We start from the raw sequence: 27,680 nt of genomic DNA, 5'->3' as shown, positions 1-27,680 counted from the left end.
TTCTACTGTGTGACTGACAGCCTGGAGTTTGAAATCCTCTTTGTAACCATGTCTCTTAACAGGTGCCATTTATTGTCCTTATACACACACAATAAGGTAATATTACGTTGAAGCACAGTACGTATCACTCCGCGAGGCTCCTCGGTAGCCGTAATGCTCCGACAATCCATCAAGCCGGTGCAGCTCCGTAACTTACCAAAGTCGTACTAAAACATTTTTTGACAGATTGCTGAGCGCCGTGTACCACATAAAATCGGTTCGCGGCCATCAAGCACAACCAGAATTCATACATAAGGCGCGCTGTCAATTTTTGAGAGAATGAAAGGATTTTAGGCTGTACATGGTGTTAGCGTGGTTAGCTCGTTAGCGTGGTTAGCTCGTTAACACGATGACGCCGTCCAGCCCCACGGCACGCACGGGGCGATGCGCAGTACCTCGTTAACGGAGATTTGCCGTGTCCATCTTGTCGCTGCCTGCAGGTGAAGCAATGGGGGAGGGAGGGGGAGTTGTGTTCAGTGAAGGAGAGGCGAGGCTGAGTACCGTTGCGTAAAGACAAAAGTGGACAAAAGAGAGGCAAACTTGTGGCTCCACAACTATAATTATAACGTAACATAGACTATATCGATATAAAAGATATTGTCACATCTTATATCTCATATAAAAATATATCGATATTTTTAAAAAACTCGATATATCGCCCAGCCCTAGTATGTATTATTCTTAAATAGTTTTCAGTTGATTACTTTGAATTCGTTAATTATTTAGACTTGCGCCCTTTTTTTTTGGTTTGTCTTCACAGGCACTGTTACTGCGAGTCCACGTCAGTCCAAAACTTATCAGAAAAATCCAACTGTCCACTGTTCCAGAATCTGTGAAGCAGCTTCAAGATGAACTACAAGCAAAGCTTGGACTTGAAGGTGACTTTGCAATACAATATGAAGACCCAGATTTTGGGAACGCACTTTGCAACCTGATGGATATTAATGAGCTACCTGCTGGACGGGCAGTGTTGCACCTCATTTGGGAGGAAAATGCATCAGCCTCGCCACCACAGACTCCATCTGATCATAGCGCTATCTCATCTATTGATACAGCCAGTGTGAGTTCAGCATCTTCTTTCAGCCCATCCTCATCCACCCAGACCTACATGCGTAGCACTTCACAGTGGCCAAATCCATTTCCTATCCCAACCTTTTCCTATGATGTAGCGTTAAAACTTCGCAAGGGCAATGAGGTATATGAGAAAGCAGGGGCAAATTTAAGTGTAACAAGAGACATCAAGATGGAAATTCTAGACAAGCTGGCACAAGAAATGTTTGCAATCAAAGCCTACCCTGACAAGAATGAAATAACATCTGTTGCACAGGAGCTAGTTTCCAAACATCCCTGCCTCAAAGAGCCTGGCAGTGGCACAGGATATGATGGTTGGGCAACAAGCATTAAGTTCAAGCTTGGCAACTACCGTTCCAAGCTAAGTCAAGCTGGATGTAGTGAAGTTGCAGTCAATCGAAAAAGAAAAGGGGAAGAAGATGACAGTGGCTCAAATAGATTTTCCTTAAAGAAACCAAAGCGAAGTGAAGTCAACTTTATCCCTGATGTCCCAGAAAACTGCAATGATGAGTCTCTTGAAAATGAAAGATGCATTTTGGAAGATGAAATGAAGAAGAGGGATAAGAACATGGCACTCATCACCCAAAAGATGGACATCACATTCTCTCTCAGGAGGAAAGAAGTTGTGGAGATGCAGCCCTTGGTCAAGGAAATGCAGCTCAGATGGCCAGCTCTCTTCTTGAAAGAACAGGTAAGATAATCTCTTAAATATTTAAAGGAAAACTTCCGTTTTTTTTGTTTGTTTTTTTTCAGTGTGGTCTTATTTCTAGAATGGAAAACGTTGATTTATTCACCCAGACAAATTTCAAGGCATTTGGAGTTGTTAGAAAGAAATTTTAATCCCAATGTTACGAGTCAGTCGTTTTGCAGGAGAGAGCTGAGCCACGGTTATGGGGAAAGGATTCACTGAGACAACTAAGAAATGCCTGAATTAAGCCAAAAACCACTCTGGAGGGTTTTTAATTTAAGGAAACCACTTTAAAATGTGTTTAAAAGCTCCAAAAAGTTGATTTTTACATGATATAGGACCTTTAAAATTTCTTCTGAACAACTCCAAATGCCTTGAAACTTGTCTGGGTGAGTAAATGAACGTGAGCTCCATTTCTTGTGCCCTTGAGAAGCATCTGTTTGTATCACTCCAATATCTTGTAGAAAAGGTTGAAGGCTACCGTTGAGCTAACAATGCTAATGGTAAAATATAAAAAAATAGTTGGCTCTAAAAATATGAAGCTAATTTTGGTATTACCAACAACTCAAGTGAAATCTATTTACTTGTCAACTTACTGTGTATAATAACGGATTGCTTTTATTTTCCTCTTCTCTAGGCACCCAAAGCGCTTTACAATTCCACTACTCACTCACACTCACATTAACACATCGGTGCAGGGAAACCACAGTTGTAGCCACAGCTGCCCTGGGGCAGACTGACAGAAGCGACGCTGCCATATCGCGCCATTGGCCCCTCTGGCCAACACCAGTAAGCGTTGGCTTACTGGTAAAGGGTAAAGGGTCTTGCCCAAGGACACAACGACCAGGACAGAGAGAGCTGGGGGATAGAACCAGCATCCTTCCGGTTACAGATGAGCTTCCCAACCCCCTGAACCACGGTCACTGCAATGAGTTGTCTTCACTGGGCATCTAAAATCTTTTGGTGGTGACCCTTAGCAGGCAACAGCCATGAAACTCACAGAACAGGATTGAGAAAGTCACTTGCATGTTATGAAAGTATCCAAATTTGACCACAGGATGTTATTCTTACTTCATTCTTACATAACTATAAAATTAATAAAATTTTTGCATTGAATTTAAAATACAATTTATTTATTTATTTTCTGCAATGCATCCTGTAACAATTGAAACCATTATTTTGTCTTATCAACATTTGATTAGGTATTCTATAGACTTACTGTAAAATCTGCCGATCAGATTTTTCTTCTTTTTTTTTTTTTAAATGCGTCAGTTATAATTTGTACCACCACTAAATCCAATCAAGGCCTGACCAATAGATCAACCGAGACTAACTAAATGTTTTGAAATTAAGCTGTTTAACCAAATTTGAAAACAATGTGATTTTTATATAATGTACCTTTTAAAAGTTTTCTTCTATATTTTTTTTTTTTTTTGTTGCTTTGTAGATTTGTGTGGAATTCTCACGCATTACCACCAAGGATCTCATGGGGACCTTCATGACTGCCCTCGACACTTACTCACTTCGGCTGATTAAGCTGTATCGAATTAGAAAAGCTGCTTTCCGCAATGACATGGATTCCCTGTTGCAGAAGTTTGATGAACAGGTAATATATAAAATGTATTTGTGTCTGGTTTATGAGGAACCTAAAGTTCCCACTGTAACAAAAGATACTTTATTAAATATTTACTAAATTGATGTAAAAAAAATTTCAAAAAGTGTGTCCTGAATGGGATTATAAGCTAACAAGCAGCGCTGTGTGTTTGGCAGATGGCAGGTCATGACAGACAGTTCAATTCTCATTCCACTCATGGCACTTTGTTATAAATGTTGTAATAAGTGTGCTACATTTGTTGCACATCAAAATTACTTAAAAAAAACCCTGACAAAACCATGAGCAATTATCTGGAATAACTCATTTCAACATCTTATTTCTTAAGGCTGTATTTTTAGCAACAACACTTACTGTGTTTTAAAAACAAAATGGTAGGTTTATAAATGAGACTGAGTCTTATTTGATTTCCTTGTTTTAGGTCTCAAACATAGTCCAGTATCGACGAACCATCAGTTTGGAAGGGTTACCGATATTTGTTTGCGACGACGAGACCAAACTCTTCTTAACATGTCTGGTGAGCATGCAAATCTACTCAATCTTCAGTTTTGGTTTTCAGAGACTTGTATGTACTGTTTTTTTTTTATTTTTATTTTGCATAGGATACAGATCCAGTTGAGAGGGCAACCCGAGGTGTTACGGTGGGCATCCTCACTGTTCTGGAGGACTACGTGGGACCCAACTTGCAGTCCACAGTAGTCAACACTGCCATTGTTTTGGAAGAGGACATTATTCTTGATGATCTGCCAGACCTTCCCACTGCCTTTGCCTACCTGTTTGGCCTACTTTATGGGCTCAACATGGAGTTTCCCAAAGAACTCAAGTACACATTTGAAGCTGTGCAACACATTTTTATGGAGTTGACATCTACCTGTTCCCAGAGGGTTAGAAGCTTCAAAAGCAAGCTCTTAACCAAAGTCTAACCTATTTGACAACATGTTCAACTCAAATGCAACTTGTGTCAAACAGAATGCAGCAATTTGTTTTGATTTACAGTTTTTGGGTTTTGTGGTAAGTTGCTCTGAAAAAGGTTAATTTCTGGCTTTAAGAAAACGGTAAGGTGCAGAAAGTTCTGAATCAATCTCTTCTGTTCTAACTTTACTTAATGTAGCTTGCATGACTGACTGCAGATTTCATGTATAACAAGTTTTTAAAAAATGTTGAAAGTGTTTATTCTAACTTGAACTGTTTTAAACATTTTTTATAATCTGGTTTTAGGTACATTTGTACTAGTTTTATAACAAATGTGGCGCAATACTGAAATTTGTGTTGATACCATTACTATTAAAAGACAAGTGGTGGAAAAATTTGTTTGAAAGTTGTTTGCTGTATGGAAACCAGATAGAAGTTGTTCACATCCTGCCATCTGATGTTTTGAATCTGTTTGTTAGTGACTATATCAAGATAGGTTTGATATTCTGCCTGACAATACCACACCTTTAAGTTGAATGAGTAACATTTGTTACAAAAATTTGACTTTTTTGTGTTTTTGGAAGGACTTTATTTGTGGCTGAATGTTGTCAGTATGTTAAAAATGGCTGATCTCAAAAGTCAACATTGTCAGTGGTGCAGTTGTGTTTGAACACAAAGTTATTTGAAAGTCAACTCTGTAAACATTCATTGGTACAACAGGGAGCACCTCATGGAAACTATAAAAGATACTTTTTCTAAACTTTAGGAAATCGATTGGCAAAACAAACAAAAAAATGTTGTGTAAACTTTAGGAAATACGTTGCCAAAACTAAAACTAATACCTTGTGTAAACTTTACAAAATACGTTGTCAAAACTAAAACTAATACCTTGTGTAAACTTTAGGAAATACGTTGCCAAAAAAATAAAATATGAGTTAAGAAAAAGAACAATTATTAATTTTGTAAACACAAAAACATTAGTTGAAGCAACTTTGCTCCTAAACTTGAAATTATAAGTTATCCATCAGAACCTAAAAACATAAATGCAGTGGGTTGCCTTGAGTTTTTAAGTTTTCGCAACGTTTTTTTTTTTTTTACAGTGCAGACATTATAAAACAGACTTTTTTGAAATTCTATAAAGTGAGCGCGAGAGCCCTCGGTGCGCCTGCTCGCTGCTGAAGTCAAAGTAAACTTTATTGTCATCTCGGCTACATACAGTCCAGTATATAGAGAGACGACGAGGCTCCAGTTACAGCAGTGCAAGTAAACAAACAATAAATATAAGAAGAGTAAGAAAATAAATATACACTTAAGGACTCGGGGTAAAGGGATCAATAACAATTTAAAATTTATATTTTATATTTTGATAATTTAATGCCTCACACACAACCCGTGGAAAGGGGTTCATAATGATGTAAATCCAAGCCCATTATGTATTCATGATTTGAATCCTCGGTTGTGTGAAATCCCAGAAATACACCTTAGACAAACTGAATCTGTGAACTAAGGTGTAGGTCTATTAGGTTATGTTGTGGTGAGCCTCGAGTTGGGGGATTTGTGTTCATACTGGAGTCCAAAATTAAAACCAATGGAAGATGGACAAGAAAAGTTCAAAGCCATCAGGTGCTCAGTTTAGAAAAAATAGAAAAGAAGAGAAGGAGAAACGAGCAAAAGATACCGGTAAGCAGATGTGTCATTGGATAATGGCAGGTCATCCTGAAACAATCAGAATCAGAATACTTTATTAATCACTAAGAAAATTATGTGGGTTACAGTTGCTCCAAAAATAAATGGTAAAAATAGTAACAGTAACAGACTAAACTCCAAACAATACATTATGTTACAGATTTTAATATTAATTAGTCATTGTCAATTGTTGATTTGTCCTGTTCTCATTGTATGACGAATTATGATGGCTGTTTGGTAACTGTATGCAGTTACCAAACAGCCATCATGCAAACGGCTACCCTCTCTTCATGTGTGTGTTGTGTGTGTGTGTTTCTCTGGTGAATTTCGACAACAGTTTTATGTTAATGTACAATCCTTAATATGTTCTATGTGTGTGCGTTTGTCTGTGTGTGTGTGGGGGGGGGGGGGGGGGGGGGGGGGTTCGCCCGGGGCGCCAAACAGGCTAGGACCGCCACTGCCTAGATGAACAGTTTCCTGGAAAGTGGATTGGTCGTCGTGGGCCAGTTGAATGGCCCCAAGGTCTCCCGATCTGACCCCCTTAGACTTTTATCTTTGGGGTCATCTGAAGGCAATTGTCTATGGTGTGAAGATACGAGATGTGCAGCACCTGAAACTACGGATACTGGATGCCTGTGCTGGCATTTCTCCTGCGGTGTTGCTATCAGTGTGTGAAGAGAGGGAGAAGAGGGTTGCATTGACAATCCAACACAATGGGCAGCACATTGAACACATTTTATAAGTGGTCAGAAACTAGTAAATAACTCATGAAAGAATAAAGTTACACTGAAACCAAGCACACCATTGTTTTTCTTGTGACATTACCAGTAAGTTTGATGTGTCACATGGCCCTCTTCCTATTGAAAAAACAAAAGTTGTATCCAAGACGGCCGACTTCTAAATGGCCACCATGGTCACCACCCATCTTGAGGAGTTTGCCCCCTCACATATACTAATGTGCCCCAAACAGGACTTTAATATCACCAACCATTCCCATTTCATTACGGTGTATCGATATAAATGGCCCACTCTGTACATTAAAATTTACCATTTTGATTTCCTCCTCTATACAAAAGTTTACATGGTTCTGCCTGTTGTTTTCTTCCTTGCTAATCAGTGTAATTTCCTTACAGCAGAGGAGAACAACCTCACATTATGATAAATAGGCCACAAATAGCAAAAGAAGCACAGAAGTGTAGTAGCAAAGAGAGAGGATAAGGGGAATTCAAACTTTACCTAACAACTCAAACAAACAAACTCAGGTTGAAAACAAGCGAACCACTTCGGGCCCACAGGTTCAGAATGTGTGTATTATTCACAAGGACTGCTTTTAACCTTCACATCCAAACAACAGAAGCTCCGGAGATCTCTGGAAGGGCAGCTAAGTCACAGGTCGGGGAGCAGAAGAGTCCCAGACGGGGTGCATCAAAGTTTGTTAAAACACGACTACTTTAAGGGGAAAATACTGTTAGTATAGCGGTCTATTCCCGTCAAGTTCCATTAAAATACCAGAAGACAGATGGCACAGCATCACAGAAACACCTTAGCTTCAAGTGTGCGTGTTTGATGGAGAACCATTTGCATGTTCATTGCTGTGTCTTTGAAACAGAGAGAAATTTCCATATTTATCACTGTGTGTATGTGTGTATGTGTGTAAGTGTGTACGTAAACATCACTGTTCCCTTCTCTCACTGAGCTGAAACACAGGTCTCTGGGCTGGTATTAAAGCTTAATGTTGCAGACTGGCCTGGCACAGAATATTAATGCACACTTACTAATACATGATGCCACACACATATATGCAGGCAGAGCTACAATGTACACATACAGAGGAAATGTATCTATACAGTTTGAAGAATCAAATCTTAAACACTTTTGTCATTATTGCAAGTTAGATGCTAAATGTATTACCTCACCTGAGCACCTGCCAATGCTGAGTATCTGTCTGCCACCAATATTCTCTTTGCCCTAAATTTAAAGTCTAACTTGGATAAGACCAAATAAATGTAACTGAGAAGAGCCTGCCTCACCATAAGCCATAATGGTATTCTCATTCTGTATAATACAAAACCAACAATATGTAAAATTGTACTTATGTTTGCATAACATTTCAAAAGGTTTTAAATGGTACTTAGTATCAGTTCAGACAGGCCAGCTTAGCCACAGAGCAATGCCAACATAAATCACCTGATACATTTCTACACATTCAAAAGCATTATCACATATAGCCTATATGTGCTATTTAAGTGTAGATTAGCGTGTCCAAAGCTGTCAATCTCAGCTCATTTTTGCACACATGACTTTTATTGCTACTAGTCTGCCAGGAGAGTTTGATAGTGGTGTTTGACTGCTCGCAATTTCCAGCAACCCCTTCCCACCTGGTCATGCAATACACATTTTTCCCTCTAGCCAGGGGGGTTTAGAGTGAGGCCTTACCTAACCAGTGATATGTCTATTGTCAGTGATGCCTGCTTTGTTCTGTGCTAGGGTCTTGCTGCTGCTTTATGATTTGCATTGGTGTGAAAGGGCAGTGAGTTTCCAAATCATAGCCTTGTAAATTAGTCCAAATTAAAAAAGTCATTATCTTTTGAGCAGTCTAAACTAAAAGGTCCAGGGCTTCATGTGAAAGAGACATTGTAGAAGTGAAAAAGGACTGACACACTATGTTAAAGATTAACTCATGCACTACTAACTTACAGCATTACAAGCCTGGTACCTTTAAAAAGCAATATGCTAGATTATACCATTTCTTACTAAGAAAAGTACCACAAGTGCATGTTGGATTTATTCATATTGGATTTATTCTTCATAGTGTGTATAGTGTGTATTTTATATATGTTTCTGTTGACTCTAACTAATGGAAATGCTGATCTCTGAGCTGAGCTGATCACACAAATCACATAAATATTATCACAATTAAAAACAAAAACAGTTCTGCGATTACTTCTTTAGGCTTTGGAATGTAACAGACTTAAAGTTTTGTGGTTCACAAAGAAAAAAGTTTAAGTACTGCAATTATGCACAAATAATTTAGCTAAATATCTAAAGTATGCAAGAGTGAAGGTACAATAATGAATTTCTCATTAAGGTATTTAAAAAAAATGTTATCATTTTTAAAGACAGCCTTATTTTGAGTACATATTTACTATTTATTGTAAAGTTTTACAACAGCCTTCATCCAACAACTGTTGCTCACAGCCAACTCTCTTTTTTTTCTTCTCGCTATTTTCATTGGCTTCAGTTTGATAGTTTTTATTTTAATTCACCACAGCAGCCGACAGTGTGCCACAGTAACAAGAGACTATTTGGCCTTGAGTACATCTAAAAGGAATTTAGTGGTATCCAGTCTCATTCAAGTGGATGGAACAAGGGATGTTGTTGTTGGGCAAGCATTCCTGCACAAAACAGGTAAAAGCTTTCTGCTGTTAACCAATCAACTGTGACCTTTCAGAGTCCTCTAGCTCGCACAGCGGCACAAACAAAAAAAATCACTTCAAATCAAAGAAATAAAAAGCTGCAAACGGTGCATCTTTATTTAGTTGTTTTCCAAGCACAGAGCAGTAGGTGATAGTCTGACATTTCCAAATCACAGAGGTAGACTGTTACTCTGTGTGTTATCAGCAGGTGTTGTTTGAGGCCATGTGTGTTGTCAGAAGGATGGAGAAAAGCAATGGCAATATTATAGGAATTCTTTGCCCAAAGACTCTTTCTTTCAGTAAATCCGTAATTTTCAGAGCATTAGCTGGATGGAACAAACTGCTTCAGAAAATGGGCACATTAGCAAACATCTCCATGTTTAAGAAAATGATAAAATTGCTGGTACTACATAACTGAAGTAGCTTGTTATTATTGCTATTTGACCTTTAAATTTTAATTGTGAAATGTGATAAGGAGATAAGGAAATCCAGCAAATGATCAGTCCAATTGGATGTTGAACCAGGGACCTACTTCACTGGCATTTGCACCCTTGTGGTAGACGCCCTTCTGTCTTGGTTTATTTGTCAATATTGCTTGTAATACTGTCAGTTTAATAAGGTATGCACTTGAACATGTTTTTATATTGTTTTTGTTCCTTTCTCCTTTCCTTCCTTTCTTCCTCTGGCTTCTTATGAGTAATGCCTCTCTGAGAGTAGCACATACGCTGAAGTGGTGTGTGGATGTGTGTGCGCTGTGAGACACCATTAACACCCTCCCTGTTCCCCTACACCATTCAGTGGGGCAGTATGAAGATAGATGTGTGTGTGTATGCCAAAGTGAGCGTGGTAAAACACCAAACCCATCATCTCATTCTGTATTTTCTGTTTCATGTGCAGTGTTTTTCTTTTCTTTTCTTCTCTTTAAAATGTCACATTAAATCAGAATGTCTGTGTAGTTCTTCAAAAAAATGTATCTTTTGTTCTGCTGTATTTTAAGTTTCTAAAGTGCTGTAATACTTTCAGCATTTTTGTGACATTTGTTGACAGTAAGTGGTTTGTATGAACAGACAGCCTTGAGCTTGAATAGCCATTTATAGATTAAAATAATAATAAGGGGGAAAAAAGCAGAAAAAGGGAATTTTAACTTCTTAACCTTAAGGTTTTCACTTGGAATGTGTTCCTTAAGGGTAATGAGGTTTTGTTATTAAAAAGGACATATGTTGATATTTTGCAATATTTCCCTTTTATTTATACAAAAGTCATGTTACATGCAGTTAAAGCATCAGTTGCATGTGTATCCACTTAAAAGTGCATATAGAAAGAATAAGAAGTCTTTAGATAAAGATGATGTTTTATTATTGGTTTACAACACATGGGCCATATGACCGACTACACATCTACATTCACTGACTGTATATGTATATGGGCCACTGAAAGTAAGTTGAATATTGCTATCTATTAGACAGGAAGGAGAGGTAGGGTTATATGTCTTGCTATTCCTTTTTTAGCATATACAGATGAATAATACTGGGTACTTTTGTTACTTGTATTTGGTACAAATATTCAACTGGTCTCAAACATGAATACATATATCAGCCAATTACATGGCAGCAATCCAGCCCATTTTGGGATAAATATACATGGTCAAGTTGAACTGTTGAAGGTCAAGCTGAGCATCATCATCATCACTTCGAATATTGCATGGTTTATACCAGACAGGCTGGTCTGAGTATTTCAGAAACTGCTGATCTACTGGGATTTTTCCACACAATCATTGCCACATTTTACAGAGAATGGCCAAGAAAAGAGGAAAAAAAATCCACGGAGTGGCACTTCTCTGGGTGAATGGACTTGATGGACTACAGCAACAAAAGACCACACTGGGTGCCACTCTTGTTGGTTAAGAACAGGAAACTCAGGCTCACCAAAATCGGACAATAGAAGCCTAGAAAAATGTTGTCTGGTGTGATGGGCCTTGAATTCTGTCGCAACTTTTAGGTGATAGGGTTAAAAAACGAGTAAACACGAATGCATAGCTCCACCCTGCCTTGTGTCAACGGTTCAAGGTGCTGCTGTTATAATAGTGTGTGGGGTTATTTTCTCAAAGATTTGAATGACAGCTGTGCAGCTGACAAACCTGCAGCAAGTGTATCTTGTGAATGTGGATGGATCAAAATCTCAGAGGGAGGTTTCCAGCACCTTGATGAATTGTTGCCATGAAGTTATGAAGTTGTGAAGGAAAAAGTTATCCAACCTGGTACTAGCAAGGTGGTCAGTGTTTACATGAAGGATTGTTAAACCTCTAATTATAGTGTAATGACGATGTAACACTATTTCTGGATCTGGTAAGGAAATCTACCTTTTAAATAAAAGTTTAATATTTGGTTCAACAACATCTAAATTTCTCAAGTATGTGCACAAACAGAGTCACAGGCACGAGAAAGACCAAAATCATACACCTCTATGCCACAAGCAAAAAGATAAAAACAAATCATCCGTAATTAGAAAAATCTCAAATAAATCTCTTTGCCAGTAAAATAAACATGATGGATTTGAGCATTTGTTTCCGCCTCATTTGTAAGCTTTGGATCATCTGCCAAATGAATAAATATAATTATTTCCCAGTTGGATCATTTGGTGTACTGTAGGGCTGTCACTCACTATTATTTTTTATATTATATGCTTTTATTTTCTATTTAGAAATGTAATTAAATTACTCTTGACTATCTGGTGATGTGTTGATCTATAAAATATTAGTATCTCTGAAGATTATTATAAACCTATTCATAGTCATGGATAATGTATTTTTATTTCTTCTTTTGTTTAAGACATGAGAACTGATTGCAGCAGAATATTCATGTTACATAGACCTTAAAAAAATAAAAGTAGCTTCACAGTTAGATCCAGTGACTGAATAAATGAAAAGTTTATTCTTGTACACTTGAGACAGGGCTCCTACACATGTAGCGGTGTATATAAGAAGTGTATAAGAATAAGCAGCAGTAGAAACTATTCCAGCAGAGGAGGAAAATTGATAGAAAATATTTCTGTGAAAGACAAAGCGTCACCAACTCCTTCTCCAGTTTTCTTTTCTTATTATCCATCAGGTGAACTGTATCATGTGGTTTAAACCACAAACCTCGAGTTTTATTCCACATGGCAGGCTCCATTCTACACATGGGGATATTCACTGATGACCGCAAACACACACTATTCACACTCACACATGAAAGAAAATGAACTTGTGAGGTTATCCTCAGTGCGGGCAGCTAGAAATCAATAATTGTGAATACATGCCACTTAACTCTCACCCACTCCGGCTCTAAGTCCCTCTCTATCTCTGTCGTTCCAGAAAAGAAGAGCGGTGAAAATGGAGAACAGGCGAGTCAAAGTCATCCTCCATCTCCTCCCCCTCCTCTCTCCTAGTCCTCCGTGGTTCCAGAGATAGCGACAGGCATTAAACAACATCAGGCAGGAAATCAGAGATGCAGCGTCTTCTTCCTGGTGTTGAATTATTCAACACTACAAAGGTAGCTAATGCGAACGCACGGTTAAACGCACAAACACACACTAATATGAAATTTCATGCAGGGATACCGATGATGACTTTGATAAGAGGTGGCCCACACAGCATGTTACTGTATTTTTCATCAACTCTGTCTTTCTTTTGTCTCTCACAGAATTGCAGGACTGCTCTGGAGATGTCCATACCTCAACAGCAGTGGACAGCTGGTTTTTGAGGACACCAAAATCAAGGTGTTGCCAAAAACCTGTCACAGCATGTTAATCATCCAGCCAGTTGCTTGGTGATGTATGGACTAGGGCTAGTCAGAGGTCATCTGTCTGTCTCCTGGTTTTCTGTGAAAGCATTAATCATTTCTGCAGAGTACAAAGCCTTCTCTAGGAGCCATACTAATTATGACAGGAGGAAAGCAATGGATTGTAACACAGTCAGACTTATTTTTACAGTCTCAGTAGTTTAGCCTCTGGTAGCCATAACAAAGACTACAGATTTAGGGTGTTTTGGCTGTTGTATTGGTTGCACTGTTTAACACAATTAAATTGAACGCTGTTTTATTTTAACCCTTAGGGTGGTTCATTTGTGCAAATGTGAACACCATAATTGCACTCAGGTGTGGACCAAAACAACCACACAAAGAGCCCTTGGAGGAAATGTTCTCAGCCCATGTTGACTTCAGGGTAGTTTGTTTAAGGTGGGAATGTGTTGTGATCTTGATAGGTGTACACTCTAAGGCTACGTTCACACTGCAGGCGAAAGCGCATCAAATCCGATTTTTTTTTTTGACCCTATGCGACCCATATCCGATCATGGCATGACAGTGTGAACGGCACAAATCCGATATTTTCAAATCCGACCTGGGTCACTTTCGTATGTGGTACTGAATCCGATACATATCTGATGTTTAAGAAAGCGACTGCTGTTTGAACGGTCATGTCGCATTAAATCCATCTTTTACGTCACTGACACAAGACAGATGCCAATTATCAGCACCGGAGAAGCACCCGAGACGACATCGTAAACGCTTCCTGGCCATCCAGTGAAACTGTTGGGAAGACAACGTTGGAGAAAAGTGAACATTTGATTTGTACTGTATAATCTGTAGATTCTGACAGAAATCTGCAACTATCCTTTGAAGCTCCGCTCCTCTCTAAAACAGGAATAAGGATAATTATTAGGCCATATGTAAATAACAAAATAACTTTATAAATTACAGCAAAATTGAGAAACGTGAAGTCCGAAACAAGTCTTTATATCAAGGACCATAAGTCAAACAATACTGTTTGGTCTGGGTCTAAACAGAGTGTAAACAGTTGTGTGAGACATCTTCTTTTGCGCATGCGGGCCGCTTTGAGGGTTCACACCAGAGCGCGTTTGCTGTCACATTTTATTTGTAGTGTGAATGAGCAGACAAAAAAATCGGATTTGATCAAAAAATCGGAATTGAGCATTAAGACCTGCAGTGTTAAGTTTGACGTAAACACCTTCCCATAGCCAGGCATACATTGCATTGTGGGATGTGACAGAGTACCATAGAGTATACACAAGATTCATTCACTAGCTGTAAAATGAATGTAAATTGCCCATATTCTTCTCTAGTAGTTCAGGACACAGTACCTTTTTCCTGTACTTATCTTTGCTTCTCCTACACCAGACCAGTCTGGCCAATAAGTGGACTAAATGTTCTCATGTGGTTTATAGTGACACTATTTGGTTTGCTTGGAGTTTTCTCTGTGTGAAAAGAAACCCAACCACAGGAAAGACCTACAAGTTTACAAAGTCATCAAGTAATTTGGAATACAGTAAAACAAATTACAGGAGTGAAAAGTCCTTAACGTCCTTTCACACTGGCTTCTGGTCAGTGTCTACATCCACACGAACTGCTAGCTAACACAGCCTCCATTGTAAAACTCAGGCTCTTCTTTTAATGGTCAGATATGTGAGAACTATTTGTAATGTTTCAGCTGAAATTTGAATCAAAATTTAATGAGTTGATCTCAACATATAAAATATCAGGAATGTACATTTCACCCTGACTAGAAGCACCACTAAATGTGATTATTCAACGGACACGTATTAACTTCGCAATGAAACTTTAAAAAAATACTTTTTTGTTTTAGTGGTTTTCATCTGGATTATCAGCATAAATAAATGAAAACAAAATAACAAATGGTCTCAAATTCATAGTGTTGGTTCCATTGTGAATTCAGAAAGATCTGTTCTGAACACTCTTTATTGGCCCTTTCAAACAGTCATGAAGTGACACAATATTGGCACCTGCAAGCAACAACACTCCATATTTTTCCCCTATTCACTGTTAATATTCTAGCAATCATGACAATCATTACTCATTATCAGTGAATAGGGAGCAGAGATGGTGGAACCCAAGGCGTGTGATCGAACGCCCCACAAGGAATCTCGTTGGTGTGTGTGTGTGTGTTCGTTGGTGTGTATGCTGTATTACACAGGAATGAAAAGGTTGGGTCGTCATCAGTTCCCATATTGATTTTCCTGCTCACATGCTTAATTGAAGTTGTTGGGGTATACATAATTGAAGGTGGTTCTCTCAATCACTCTCCCTCTCGCCTTTTCTCAAACATTAAAAAGAGAAAAAGCCATACTTCTTCCTTCTCTCCATCCTTTTTTCTCATTTCTTTTCAAGAAAAAAAGTGCTAATGGAAAGGCCTGTGGCTATGTAGTTTTAACGGAGTGGTAGGGTGCATATGATTGTGACACTGTGCTCTGCACAAGAAAGACTGTGTGTAGCTTCTTTTCGTATTTTAGTTAATTTTGCTCAGTTGTGATTAATCAGTATTAACATTGCTGTGTTTTGTTCACAACCCGGTTTAATTTTTATCATCTTAAAAAGCTACATTTTTCCCACTAATTGCTAGATGTGCGCTGAATACCACAAGGGAAAACCGAGACCCCCCACATATTCTCTATTTTATTTTGTTGCTGAACTCCTGCTGGTCTAATTCATTACAGCAAGGAACAACAGTGATTACACGCCTGAATATGCTGTTGTTGCCATGGTTCTTATTCATTCATTTCTTAACAAGCATAGAGAAAAATGGGTTTTCAAAAAGTCATCTGAGAATACACTGGCACTTCATTTATTCTTCTTCATCTGCTTGTAAGCTTTTTTCAAAAAGTAGCATTTTCACTCTTTTGTCTGACCACTTACTCTATGTATTTGTCATGCTAGTCCCTTTTGTATTGGTTCTCTGTGAACATATTTTTGGGGTTTTCTCTCTCTCTCTCTCTCTCTCTCTCTCTCAGGAAAAAGATGTGTATTCCTCAAGCAGCTGACCAGTAGTTGCTGTAGGTTTCTGGATGTGAAACTGGTTGCCAAGAGGTAAATATGGCGCAACACCCAAAACCTCCTTGTGATTTGTAACTCCCTCCAAGTTGAAAAATGGACACAAGGCATTCTTGATTTTTACTGGTATGTATTGGACACAGGTGCCACCAATGATGCTGTGAGAATGACATAAAATAATCAATTTTCACAGTAAGTTGTTCTCATAGCGCAGGGGTCGGCAACCTGCGGCTCCGGAGCTGCATGCAGCTCTTTAGTCCTTATAGTGCGGCTCCGCGTGGTTTGGGAAAATAAATTAGAAGTATTTAGCTAAAGTGTATTTTATTTATGTTAGTTCTTTTTTAACTTGTAGTTCTAAATTGGAAGATTATTGTGATATTGAAATATAAAAATAAAATTATATTTTATTATTTTTTCATCGCTCAAAATAGGCGTCACACTCACGGAAGCCGGTGTACCCGCTGAAACGCCGTGCATTTATCGAGACTTTCAACCCCAGGTAGGCCAGTTATGGATGTTCGGATCCACATTATGTCAGCAGCTGTTCTCCACCGTGAACTATGTTAAAAACAAACACCGCTCACGCCTCACAGATGACAGCTTACAGTCCTGCGTAAAGATGAAAGTGACTTCGTACAGCCCCGATTTGCAGACGCTGTGCGCAGAGGTTCAGGAGCAGAAGTCCCATTGTAAACATATCACGGCAGACCCGACGATGTTTCCATGAACATGCTTTTCAGCATCTCTTTATTGACCACTTTTCACACACGGTTGCTGTACGCATACAGCCGGCTGTAGCTTTTCAGCTCACAGCCCGACACATGCCAACACAACAGCAGAGCGAGCACAGACGTAAAGGCGGCGAGGCGTGGTTGTAGGTGCCGCTCAGGTGCGTCCGCCTCCCCTGCAGTGGCGCTGCAGACCACGCCCCGCCACAAACATTAACCAGGTAAAATACATATTTAGGCAGAATTTTGCAAATATCTATTTTTCATCTTTTAGCAGCATAGTGCTTTTTTTCCAGTTATTTTTTAAAAGCCAGGTCAAGGCTCCAAAAGCCCAAAGGAGATATAAGGGTAGCGTCTCACAACAGTTTTTGTTTGCTACATGGATCATTTTAGTTCAGCTGGGTGTTTTTCCTTTTGTTATATTTCTTTAAGAGTTCAAAATGTGTTCATTACATAAATAAAATGTAATTTTCTCTGTAGCACTTCATGGATTTCATAAGCAACACACCTTAGTTGTTCACACAAACCATAAAGGTAAAAAACAATATATACAGTGTTATCTTCATTTTAAATGTCAAAAAGTATTTGCGGCTCCCAGTGTTTTCTTTTGCGTGGAAACCAGGTCCAAATGGCTCTTTGGGTCTTAAAGGTTGCTGACCCCTGGTATAGAGAATAAACAATAAAGTATATTATTCAACAACATAAACACAATTTGACCTTTACAAAATGTTGACTTATTACATGAATTAACATAACATAAACTAACATAAACTAACTAACATAAACTCAACAGTTCTGCCACAAATAAACATCTCATTTTTCTACCAATATATAAAATACAAATTGCATACCTCATTGGCCTCATTAACTTGAAGGGGTTAATGAAAACAAATCTTGTAGTGCACACTCTTTCCTCACAGCTGGAAAACTTTGCTGCATACATCTACAAATCTCTACCACCGACTGAGAAAGGAAGGCATGGTGTCCTCTACCGAGGGTGGCGTGTAACTAAAAGTATCGTCAACCCTAAACAACACACTGAACATTAGTTTCACCCTGGAAACAGTACACATTATTTTTAATAAATCAGATTGTAAAGTATTTTAACATATTTATTGTAACTAAAAACCATGAAATTAACTTAAAGTGCAAAACTGCTGCTGACAGCGGCCAGATGATTCCTTTGGCTGATAAAGAACTGTGTTAATGGAAAACACTGACCTGTCTGCAAACACTGGCCAACTATTTGCTGACCAGATGCAGTTGGGCAATACACGTTGTTCCCTAGTTTGCAGCATTTTTATTTGGGATTAAAGTCCTTCATTTTATAGAGAATAGAATTTGAGGTAAACAGAAATTTTCACCCTTTGTTCCAACTTTCCAGCTTTACACTCAAGCCTGCAAAAAAGTCTAAAAAGAACTCAAAACATTTGCTTTTACTGAAATTAACCAAGGTACAACAATACAAAAAGAGAAATGAGTATATTTTTGTTCTGTTTGCTTCTATTTGCATCGTTTAATGGTGCGACCAGAGCATGCAGCCTGTAGATGAGGGTGGCAGATGTGTGCCTGATGTGTGGATCCTGAGAGTTCTATTCCTGCTTTTTATAATATCGCTGCTCAAGTTCATAGCAGGTCAAAATGACCCTGAGGACACTAGGAAATAACATAGTGCTTCACGATAACATTTATTTATTTATTTACATACAGTATATAAATATAAAAATATCGGTTGTTGCCAGAGTTTTTGTTGTCTTGGGGGTTTGATTTCTAAGTGATTATAAATGAGTTTGGGCTTCTGTTGAAGTTTATTGGTTTTTATTTCAGTGTTTGGTAACTTTCTGGGTGCCTGTTTTGATTTTATTTGTGGATTGTACGCTTTATTTCCTGTGACAGTGTTTAATTCCTGTTTTATCTTAACAGTAATTCTAGAATGAGTTTCAGTTTTGCATCAAATGGTTTGGTTCATGTCTTTGTTTCTGTCTGCATGCCATCAATTGAAACATTAACTCTGCCTTTGCTAGATAGCTAGCTTTACATATCTTTAGTTGCTGCAAACATCAAAAGAAAAAAATAATTAATGTGCCCTTAACAATTGCGCTAACATCTCGGACGAGCCCTTAAACAAGTAAAGATCAATTGTGTTGGCACGATTGAATGGAGAATGAACCTTCATTCTTTTTCCTTTATCTTCGGGATAAGAAGTGCGCACAGAACCAGATTAATTGCTCCAAGTGTTAATTTGCTGCCCTCCTCTGAATCCACATGTCTCCACTGATTAAAATTAGCCTGTGTCCTGTTGCTGTTCTTTGTTCATTTAAGAGGGTAATTGATGGAGCCAGTAGTCTTGTTCTCTGTCCCCCATTCCCTTTCATCCTTCCTGTCTGTTTTTTTCCTTTTCCCTTTCTCCTAAACTCTACTGTTTGCCAGTCGCCTACCTCCTAAATCATGCTGTTTGCAAGCTGTCTCCTCAGGCTAGAGTGTGTGTTGATGTGCCTGTGCTTGTTTTTGTGTGTGAGCTCTCTGCACACACTACTCTGAGTACCCATTTCACATGCTAACAATACTGCCTGCCAGTATTTTGTTTTGCTTTATTAATCCTCACTCTTATATAGGTCAATACAACATGTTACGAGTAAGAAAATATTAAAGTACTGCTGTTTTATTTGGAACTCCAGCACAATTTCACTTTGTACATCACAGAGATGTACTCAATTAACTTTATGTGCCATGACATCATATAAGCGTGCTCAGCCTATTCAGTGTCACTACAGCTTGTCATTTCTGTCAAATCTGCCCTTTTCAAATTTGAACAGCAGTGGACTTGCTAATCCAGATCATTTGGAACCAAGAGCTGAAAGAAAACTAAAATCACTATGAGGACTCCTCCTCCTCCACCATTTCCACTGTGCGCCCAATTGTGCATTGAGGAGCAGACACGTGTCTTTGCAGTAAGGGAACCACCCCAACTTGTTTCCAACTAATTATATGCTGGCTATATTCCCATATAAAAGCAATGCTGCTGTGTGTCATTAACTGATAGATGGCGACCTAACATCCCTAATCTGTGAGGTTCTGACTGGATTCTGAAAGGGAATTTCTGAAAATGCATGCAACCAACAACAGATTTGTGATTTACGACTTATTATCACCATATTATCATAAACTCATTGCATGTAATCAACCAACTTGATGATTTAATCACACTGATAACAATGTGATAGAATGATTACTTCTTATCCTGGTTTTATGACTGTTTTTAGTGTTAACGTTGCTTTAACTGCAACTGCAAATGGTCACAGACATGGCCCCCATCTTTGAAGAACCATTTCAAAGGCATCAAGATTCCAAGATTTTCCTTAGTGTGACTCTAACATAAAAAGGTGTGATGGCAGGAAGCAAGAACACAAATGGCAAACATATGCTGATTACAAACTATAAACAGAATATGGTTGAATTTTTATTGACTTCTTGAAAAAAAAAATCAAATGTGACAGATTTAATGGCCACTGCATACATTTCCCCACTTAATACTAGTGTGTGTATGTCGGGGGGGGGGGGGGGGGGGGAGGGATATATGGAAAAGTTGTGTTATATAGTTTTCCATAAAAAGTTGCTTTATTTTGTGTTAATAAAGCATCTTGGAGAGAAGGAAAATAAGACAGACACTCAAAGAGTACCATTAGAAAAATCAGCTCTGAGAGAGAAGATCCATATTTGCTCCATTATAGCTAGCTTAGCAAGCCTGGGCAGATTCAACCACATAAAAAAACAGCAAATTTCCCTGAGTCTCACTGTGTTTAATGAAGCAGGCCATGATACCCAAACAGAGAAGAAAAGTGCCTGACTAGTTCTACAGCATGCTGAGCTCACAAATACCAAGTAAAATTAGCAGTAATTTAGAGATGTGTAAATTACCCAATGAGCTCTTCTGGCAAAGTGGCAGAGCTATAAATTGCACACTTATGGCAAAGAAATGTTTGCCAATGCAGGTAATACATTCTAAACTATGTTTCTAAAAGACAAAAATGTAATGGTTGAAAAAGAAAGTTGTTCTTGGTTCTTTTGGTTTTCTCTTCTTCTTTTTTGTTTTTGGACTGGGGGGCATGGTCAGTTGCGACTTTGTAGATTAAAACTTTACTTGGTGGTTAATCATTAAGATATGGTGAGTCAAGATATGGATTTAGCAATATTTTGAACTTTTAAATATCTCATCAGAACATTAACTAATACTACTGTCATCACCCATAGTGAGTTTGGTCCAACATCTCTTCATCAGTCTCAGTCAATTCTTCACAGATTTTTCATAGACTCATTTCAGCAGTTTAAAAGAAAGAAAGAAAGAAAGAAAGAAAGAAAGAAAGAAAGAAAGAAACTGAGCTCATAGGCTTTTTATTTTTTGCCAGTCTTGGTTATACTAACTGTTCCATAATGAATTAAGCCAACCACAACTTACTGAGAATTTATGTTCGATGTCCTAAAATGAGGATGCTGAGTAAAAAATAGACTTATATTATTTAGTTTGATAAAATATAAATGTATCAAATCCAGGTCCAAATTCATCCAACCCATACCTCTGATCTTACGCCTTTTGAATCAGTGAATGAGCCCTGGAACAAAAGCACGTGCAGTGCATTTCTAATCTCCATTAGGCTACATGAGAATAACAGAGACAGCCATCTAGCAAGTCAGAATGTAAAAACTGTCAAATACAATGAAGTAATTCATGTTGATAGTGCGAAGCAGTAATCTTTGAGAGCTATCAAGCAACATAATGTAAGGACATTATGAGATAAAAGGTGTTAAAACAATGCAAATTGGCAGTGTGTGATTACTGAAATCACAGAATAACAAAAAGAGGCAAACTTGATGATGAAATGTTGATGAGATCGCAATGAATGAAAATGAGGAAGAAAGAGCTCATCTTTATTTCTGGCAAGCATAAATGTATGAGGGATAAGACCAAAGGTTATAAAGTGAAGAAGAAACGAGGCTTGCGGAGGTAAAAGTGGGCAGAGTCAAGTCATGGAAAAGACATTAGTCACACTTCCAGTGAGCCATAGCGACACACTCTTAGTGCTGTGAAATTAACTGTTAGGGCATTAGAGAGTCAGTGGCAGAAACCAATAGTGAAAATGGTAGTCTCGATCTGAATTGTAAGAAGACTATAACCCAGAGATAAACCCATATATGCAAATGTATGGACAGCAGACTTGTTATACATTTTACTTATTTATTACCTCTGTCAGAGACACTTTCTTTAATGAGAAACCTTGCTTATTCTTAATCATGTCATCTGTTTTTAAGCTTCATTTATGTTGCCATTCCATTTTTTTTCTTTTAACATTACTTCTCAAATAGATTGTTGTGATTAACTACAGCTTGTTTCCTCCATTTATCACTTCTTTACGACTGGCCGTTCAAAATTTCGATTCCTTCAATCTCCCTGTTGGTGTCCAAGTATTGATCATTAAACACCAGACATTTTAAGAATAAAAAACAAACTTAGAAGTAGAATATTTAATATTTTAAAAGGGAATGAATCTCTGCATTAAAACCAACGTGTTTTCATTTTCATGATAGACTGAATTGGGTTAACAAAAAACCTGGCAGTCATGGTGATTCTAATGGACATATAATTTTCTCAATAAAGTAAGTAATACTACGCAGGGGACTGTCATCGGCTACATCCAGAACTCCACGCACTAGACAGACAGGTGGCTTAGCTGTGTATTTAGCTTCAGGCTAAAAAAAGTAAGCCCCAAGCCAAGTTGTCTGCATACTAAAGTGTTTAAGGTCAATGCTGAGTAAAACATAAATACCACATTAACTTGCCTTGGGCAGTATTATGCTATCAGCACACTTTGGTATGCCTTTGAGTTGTATATAAATATATATTTGTCACTGTCTGTGCCACAGGCTTTGCTGGCAGACTTTGTGGTATTTGATTATGCCTGCCATTTGCCAGGGCAGAACTTTATATTCCAACAGTAGTACACACATACACACATGGTCACATAAACAGACATTTGGTCACGGGTAGCCTGTTCATATGCTGCCTCTAGCTTCAACAGTGATGGCATCCCACAGACACTAAAATAACTCTGGCAAACAGCAATCAGTGTCTATGCATCAAATTCATAAGCAATTCTCCCATTTTCACTTAACTTAAAAGACATGCTGTGTTAAAACTAAAATACTGACTGCAGCTTATGCCTTTCTTGTTTAATACTACGATTTGTCCCACTTGCAGAATGAATTTAAAGACAATGGTCTCTTCTTTTCTCTTCACAATTCAAAGGCAATGATGTTATCTGTAAACAGGTGCAGTGACAGAGTGATGCACTTTTTAGCACACTTCTTTATTGCGACTGTCAACTTACACAGGCAGCTGAAGCTTTTCAGCGGATGCAGCAGATACGCATATTATTGACATAACTGCATGACTGAAACAGGCTGCATGGCAGTTGATGCATGGGCACAGAGTGCAAAACATTTCAACAAATTTACTAAAGAATGAAATGAATGTCACACATGCTATATACAAGTAAAAGTAACATTTTATTTATATAGCACCTTTCAAGATAAAAATCACAAAGCGCTTCAGAGAAGCAGAAACGGATATACAATCTCAAACAAACAGAATCAACCAAAAGCAAGTTTAAACAGGTAAGTTTTTAACTGCTTTTTAAAAGAAATGGCTGAGTCCACAGATCTCAAACTTAAAGGGAGTGAGTTCCAGAGTCTGAGAGCCACTGATACAAACGCTCTCTCACCTTTTGTTTTTAACCTTGTATGCTGGACAACCAGCAAGCCCTGGTCACAAGACCCTTAGGGACCTGCTGGGGCGATAAGGAAGAAGAAGATCACTGATGTAAGTTGGAGCTACACCGTGCAGGGCCCTATAGGTCATGATTATAACCTTAAAATGGAATCTGAACTTGACAGGGAGCCAATGCAGTTGAATCAGCAGGGGAGTGGCATGGGAGTATTTGGGATACTTTGTCAGAAGCCTAGCAGCAGCATTTTGAACACCCTGCAGTCGTTCCAGGGAAGCATTACTTAAGAAAGTAAACAAGGAATTACAATAATCTAAGCGAGATGAAACAAAAGCATGAATAATCATTTCCAATTCGGAGTGTGACACAATGGGACTCAGCTTAGCAATATTTCTTAAATGCTAAAAACAAGAGTGAACCAAAGATTTAACATGTGTGTCCAGCGTCAGAGCTGGGTCAAATGTAACACCAAGGATTATAATGGAGGGTTTAATATAAGAAGCAAGAGGGCCTAGATTTTTAACCACGAGGGGAACAAGTTTCTCAGGAGCAAAGACAATGACTTCAGTTTTCTCAGCATACAAATAAAAAATAATCATAAATATAGGTGTACTTAAAAAGTATGTCAAGTATATTCAATTGGGTTTCAAGGAAAACATCAAAAGACAGCACTTTGCACTTGTTTTTACAAGCTTTGTAAAGGACATTTAAAAAAAACAGAGAAAACAAAATTAATACATTGTATGCTTTTAAAAGTAAATATTGCCCAGAGAGTGAGCTGCCTCGGTGGAGTTTGAGTTTTTAGTGCTTCTTGTTAATTTTGCGTGTGTTTCGCAAGTTCTGGAGTCACAAGTTCGATTCCCACCTGGGGCATCTGTATCCAGCAAGGGTCCTAAGGCTAGACCCCCCCCCATGTTAAGCCAGCCTACCGCAGACATGAGTGAGAGGGATAAATATGAAGTCATGGTGGCTCGGACGTCACCAGGATCAACAAGGTCCACGTCAGGTGTTGAGGAACAAGGGCACCCTCATAAGAAGTGGGTTACTTGTTAGAATGCTGCTACGCAAGTAACCCCGGCGGAAGGGGTTACATTAACAAGATGAGGGACCTATGGAATCTTCGATACCCAACCTCCACATTGACACCAAAACAACTAGTAACTCAGTATTCCAACATTCGGAAGACTGGACTGCTCACAGCTACAGACTAACAAAGTACAACACACATGATACGGCAAGGAGGAGTCAGGACGACAGGTCAGTGGGGAGATATCATCACCCCCACCCGAGACTGGGTACCAAGCCCCAAGTGCAAACGAAGAAGGATCGTTGAGTCCGAGAGGAACTGACCTGAAAGATAGAATCATGGCGAAGCTTGAAACCTGGATCCTCCGTAGCCAGTTCACTACGTGATGTGCCCTCAGAAGATCTAGTAGATGATGTGAATGCAGCACTATGGACAGTACCTACCCTGTCCATTACTGGGACTAACAAGCTGATCTACATTATGGCAGCAGTGACCAGTGAACAGTTGAACCGCCACAAGGAGCAGCACCCTCCAAGGAGACTAGAGGCCAAGATCAAGGTATGGCTAACCCAAGGCCGGACAGTCCTGATACTAAAGGACCCCCAGAAGGGACCGGTCCCATCCAACTACCGCCCAATAACCTGCCTCAGTACCACTTGGGAGCACCTGTCAGGGATCATAGCGGCTCAGATGAACAGACACATGGGTCAATACATGAGTGGGGCACAGAAAGGGATTGGCAAGAATACTAGAGGCGCAGAACACCAAGGCGCAAAACACCAGCTAGTGGTAGACCGAGCAGTCAGCCAAGACTGCAAGACTAGGCTGACCAACCTGTGCACTGCCTGAACTGTTTACAAGAAGGCCTATTACTCGATGCCCCACACCTGGATCCTGGGATGCCTAGAACTATACAAGATCAACAGGACCCTAAGAGCCTTAATCAGGAACTCAATGGGGATGAGCGGACAACACTGCAGGCTAACATCAATCCCCATAGCACAAGTCACCATCAAGTGCGGGATGTCCCCAGTATATTTGTATTTAGGCAATCAGAAACACTGTAGTTTGCTTCTATGTTCTGTTCTGTCTAGAGATATTTTCTGTATTAGTACTGTAAATGATGTCATTTCTTTTGTTATGTTTCTAAGAATTTGGATATTCTTATACAAAAGAGAGGGAAATCACACATATAGAAATATATAATCTGTGTGTATGCCAAAGCGCAGGAATTGGGTTTTTTGTTTTTTGTGTTTTTGGCCTGCCATCAGCAGTTCACTCTGCTGGTCTGAAGTGAAACAAGAAGATAAGTGAAGCATGCTAGTGGCAACATTCAGCTGTCACTCTCAACATCCCAGTCTCTCACACACACACACACACACACACACACACACACACACACACACACACACACACACACACACACACACACACACACAGAGGGAGAGAGAGAAAGGCTCTCATATTTCTCACACACAATGCTCTGCCTAATTAAGGTCGTAATGTGAACAAAGGCAGCAGTCCTATCTGCCACAGCAGACCTCTGAGCGCTGAAGTTTAGACAGGAAACCTCTTAGTGAAGCCATGTGGGGTTCTTCATTTGTCACACACAACTGGACAGAAGGGTAAATGAATAACACAAGTAAAACTCAGAATCATGCGCAGCAAAGCTAACAGTCACTAAAAAGTCATCAGGAGGAACCTGAACTTGAACCTTAAATGAGATGGCCAGATGCAGGATCAGTGCTTCAAAATTCAAGCCGAGTAATGGTTCAGCTATGCTACAAATGCTCAACTGCAATCCCATCTACTAATCTGTCACCCCACATTAACTTACTGGAAGCTTAATCCTGTCCATACAGCAAATCTTAAATCACACCTGGCTTATACTTTCTGCATATCTGCAAGCCACTTTGTAAGAAGAAGAAGAAGATCTGCATAGTTTGCAGCGCTGCCATTGATTCTCCAGACAATAGCTTAGAAAAACTTTTCAGTTTTTCGATGTAAAATGTGAAAAACAAATTAGCCGTTTTGGGGATAGTAATGTGAAATTACATCTTGTTAAAAAAGCTTGAGCCTTTTTTAATTGACTTGTTTTGGTATATTTAAGTTGTTTTTCAATAAATAAATCTGTATTCCCTGGTATATTTGGATCACTCAGAGTCTATACAGACAAAGTGAATGGGTTGACACCAACTGATTTTAGAACTGAACCAACAGTTTGAGACACTGATTATTTTTTGAGGTTAATCTACACTCTACGCTCAGGCTCTTATCAAAAAGATTTTGGAGATTTTTATGTTTTTGTTGTGTAGCTGTAATCAGTTTCCAAAAGATGGCTGACAAAGTCATAGCTTGGTTGAAACTGCAGTCTTGACTGAGAACACGTAGCAGATTTTCCAGTACACACTGCTCTTCTAGTGTCTGTCCCAGATAAATGGAAGTATTGTATTCAGAAGCGCTTTCAATGTTAAATCTGTGCCAAATCAAACATGCAAATCCATCTGCTTTGGAGACCCTTTTTTTTTGGGGGGGGGGGGGGGGGGGGGGAAGAGAGAAGCCAAATCTACCAACTATTCTTAATGAATTTATAAAAAAAAAATTATTACTCCAGACTTCCTGCATAATCGTCTGTACTAAAAGTGAGCTTAATTGATAGGACCAGAGTTTTGCAGGGCTTTATAGTCACATTACACCATGTAATAATAGAATAGGTAATAATAACTATTGTATAAATACCTATATGGTATATTCACCCTTTAATGACAAGACTATTATTCAGTAGGTAATGTTTTAATTTGTAATAATAGGTACCCAGTAGTTACAAAATAACTGCACAATGAGTGTAAAATTATAAATTGTGACCAGCATCCTTCAATA

The 27,680-nt window shown here is 38.8% G+C and overlaps 2 protein-coding genes across 2 annotated transcripts in view; one reads left to right on the top strand and one right to left on the bottom strand.

The window, feature by feature from the left end:
• The window catches only part of LOC146501934 (exostosin-1), a 331,006-nt gene that overhangs the window by 78,695 nt on the left and 224,631 nt on the right, over positions 1-27,680 (bottom strand). The gene's annotated exons all lie outside the window — the stretch shown is intronic.
• LOC146501941 (uncharacterized) lies at positions 417-5,165 on the top strand. Its single transcript, XM_085132481.1, has 4 exons — positions 417-1,801; positions 3,246-3,404; positions 3,832-3,927; positions 4,013-5,165. Exons 1-4 carry the CDS (start codon positions 974-976, stop codon positions 4,331-4,333), a joined length of 1,404 nt encoding a protein of 467 aa, XP_084988607.1. The 5' UTR covers positions 417-973; the 3' UTR covers positions 4,334-5,165.

Source organism: Neolamprologus multifasciatus, chromosome 15 (genome assembly GCF_963576455.1).
Source record: "Neolamprologus multifasciatus chromosome 15, fNeoMul1.2, whole genome shotgun sequence".
Classification (NCBI taxonomy): domain Eukaryota; kingdom Metazoa; phylum Chordata; class Actinopteri; order Cichliformes; family Cichlidae; genus Neolamprologus; species Neolamprologus multifasciatus.
This window is presented reverse-complemented; position numbering and strand designations above follow the sequence as displayed.

What these genes read in the sequence shown, in the direction of transcription:
- LOC146501941 (XM_085132481.1), top strand. Translation starts at nt 974, where the DNA reads ATGGATATTAATGAGCTACCTGCTGGACGGGCAGTGTTGCACCTCATT. An exon ending in CTCTCTTCTTGAAAGAACAG is followed by an intron (nt 1,802 to 3,245) that starts GTAAGATAATCT and finishes GTTGCTTTGTAG; the next exon opens with ATTTGTGTGGAATTCTCACG. An exon ending in TGCAGAAGTTTGATGAACAG is followed by an intron (nt 3,405 to 3,831) that starts GTAATATATAAA and finishes TCCTTGTTTTAG; the next exon opens with GTCTCAAACATAGTCCAGTA.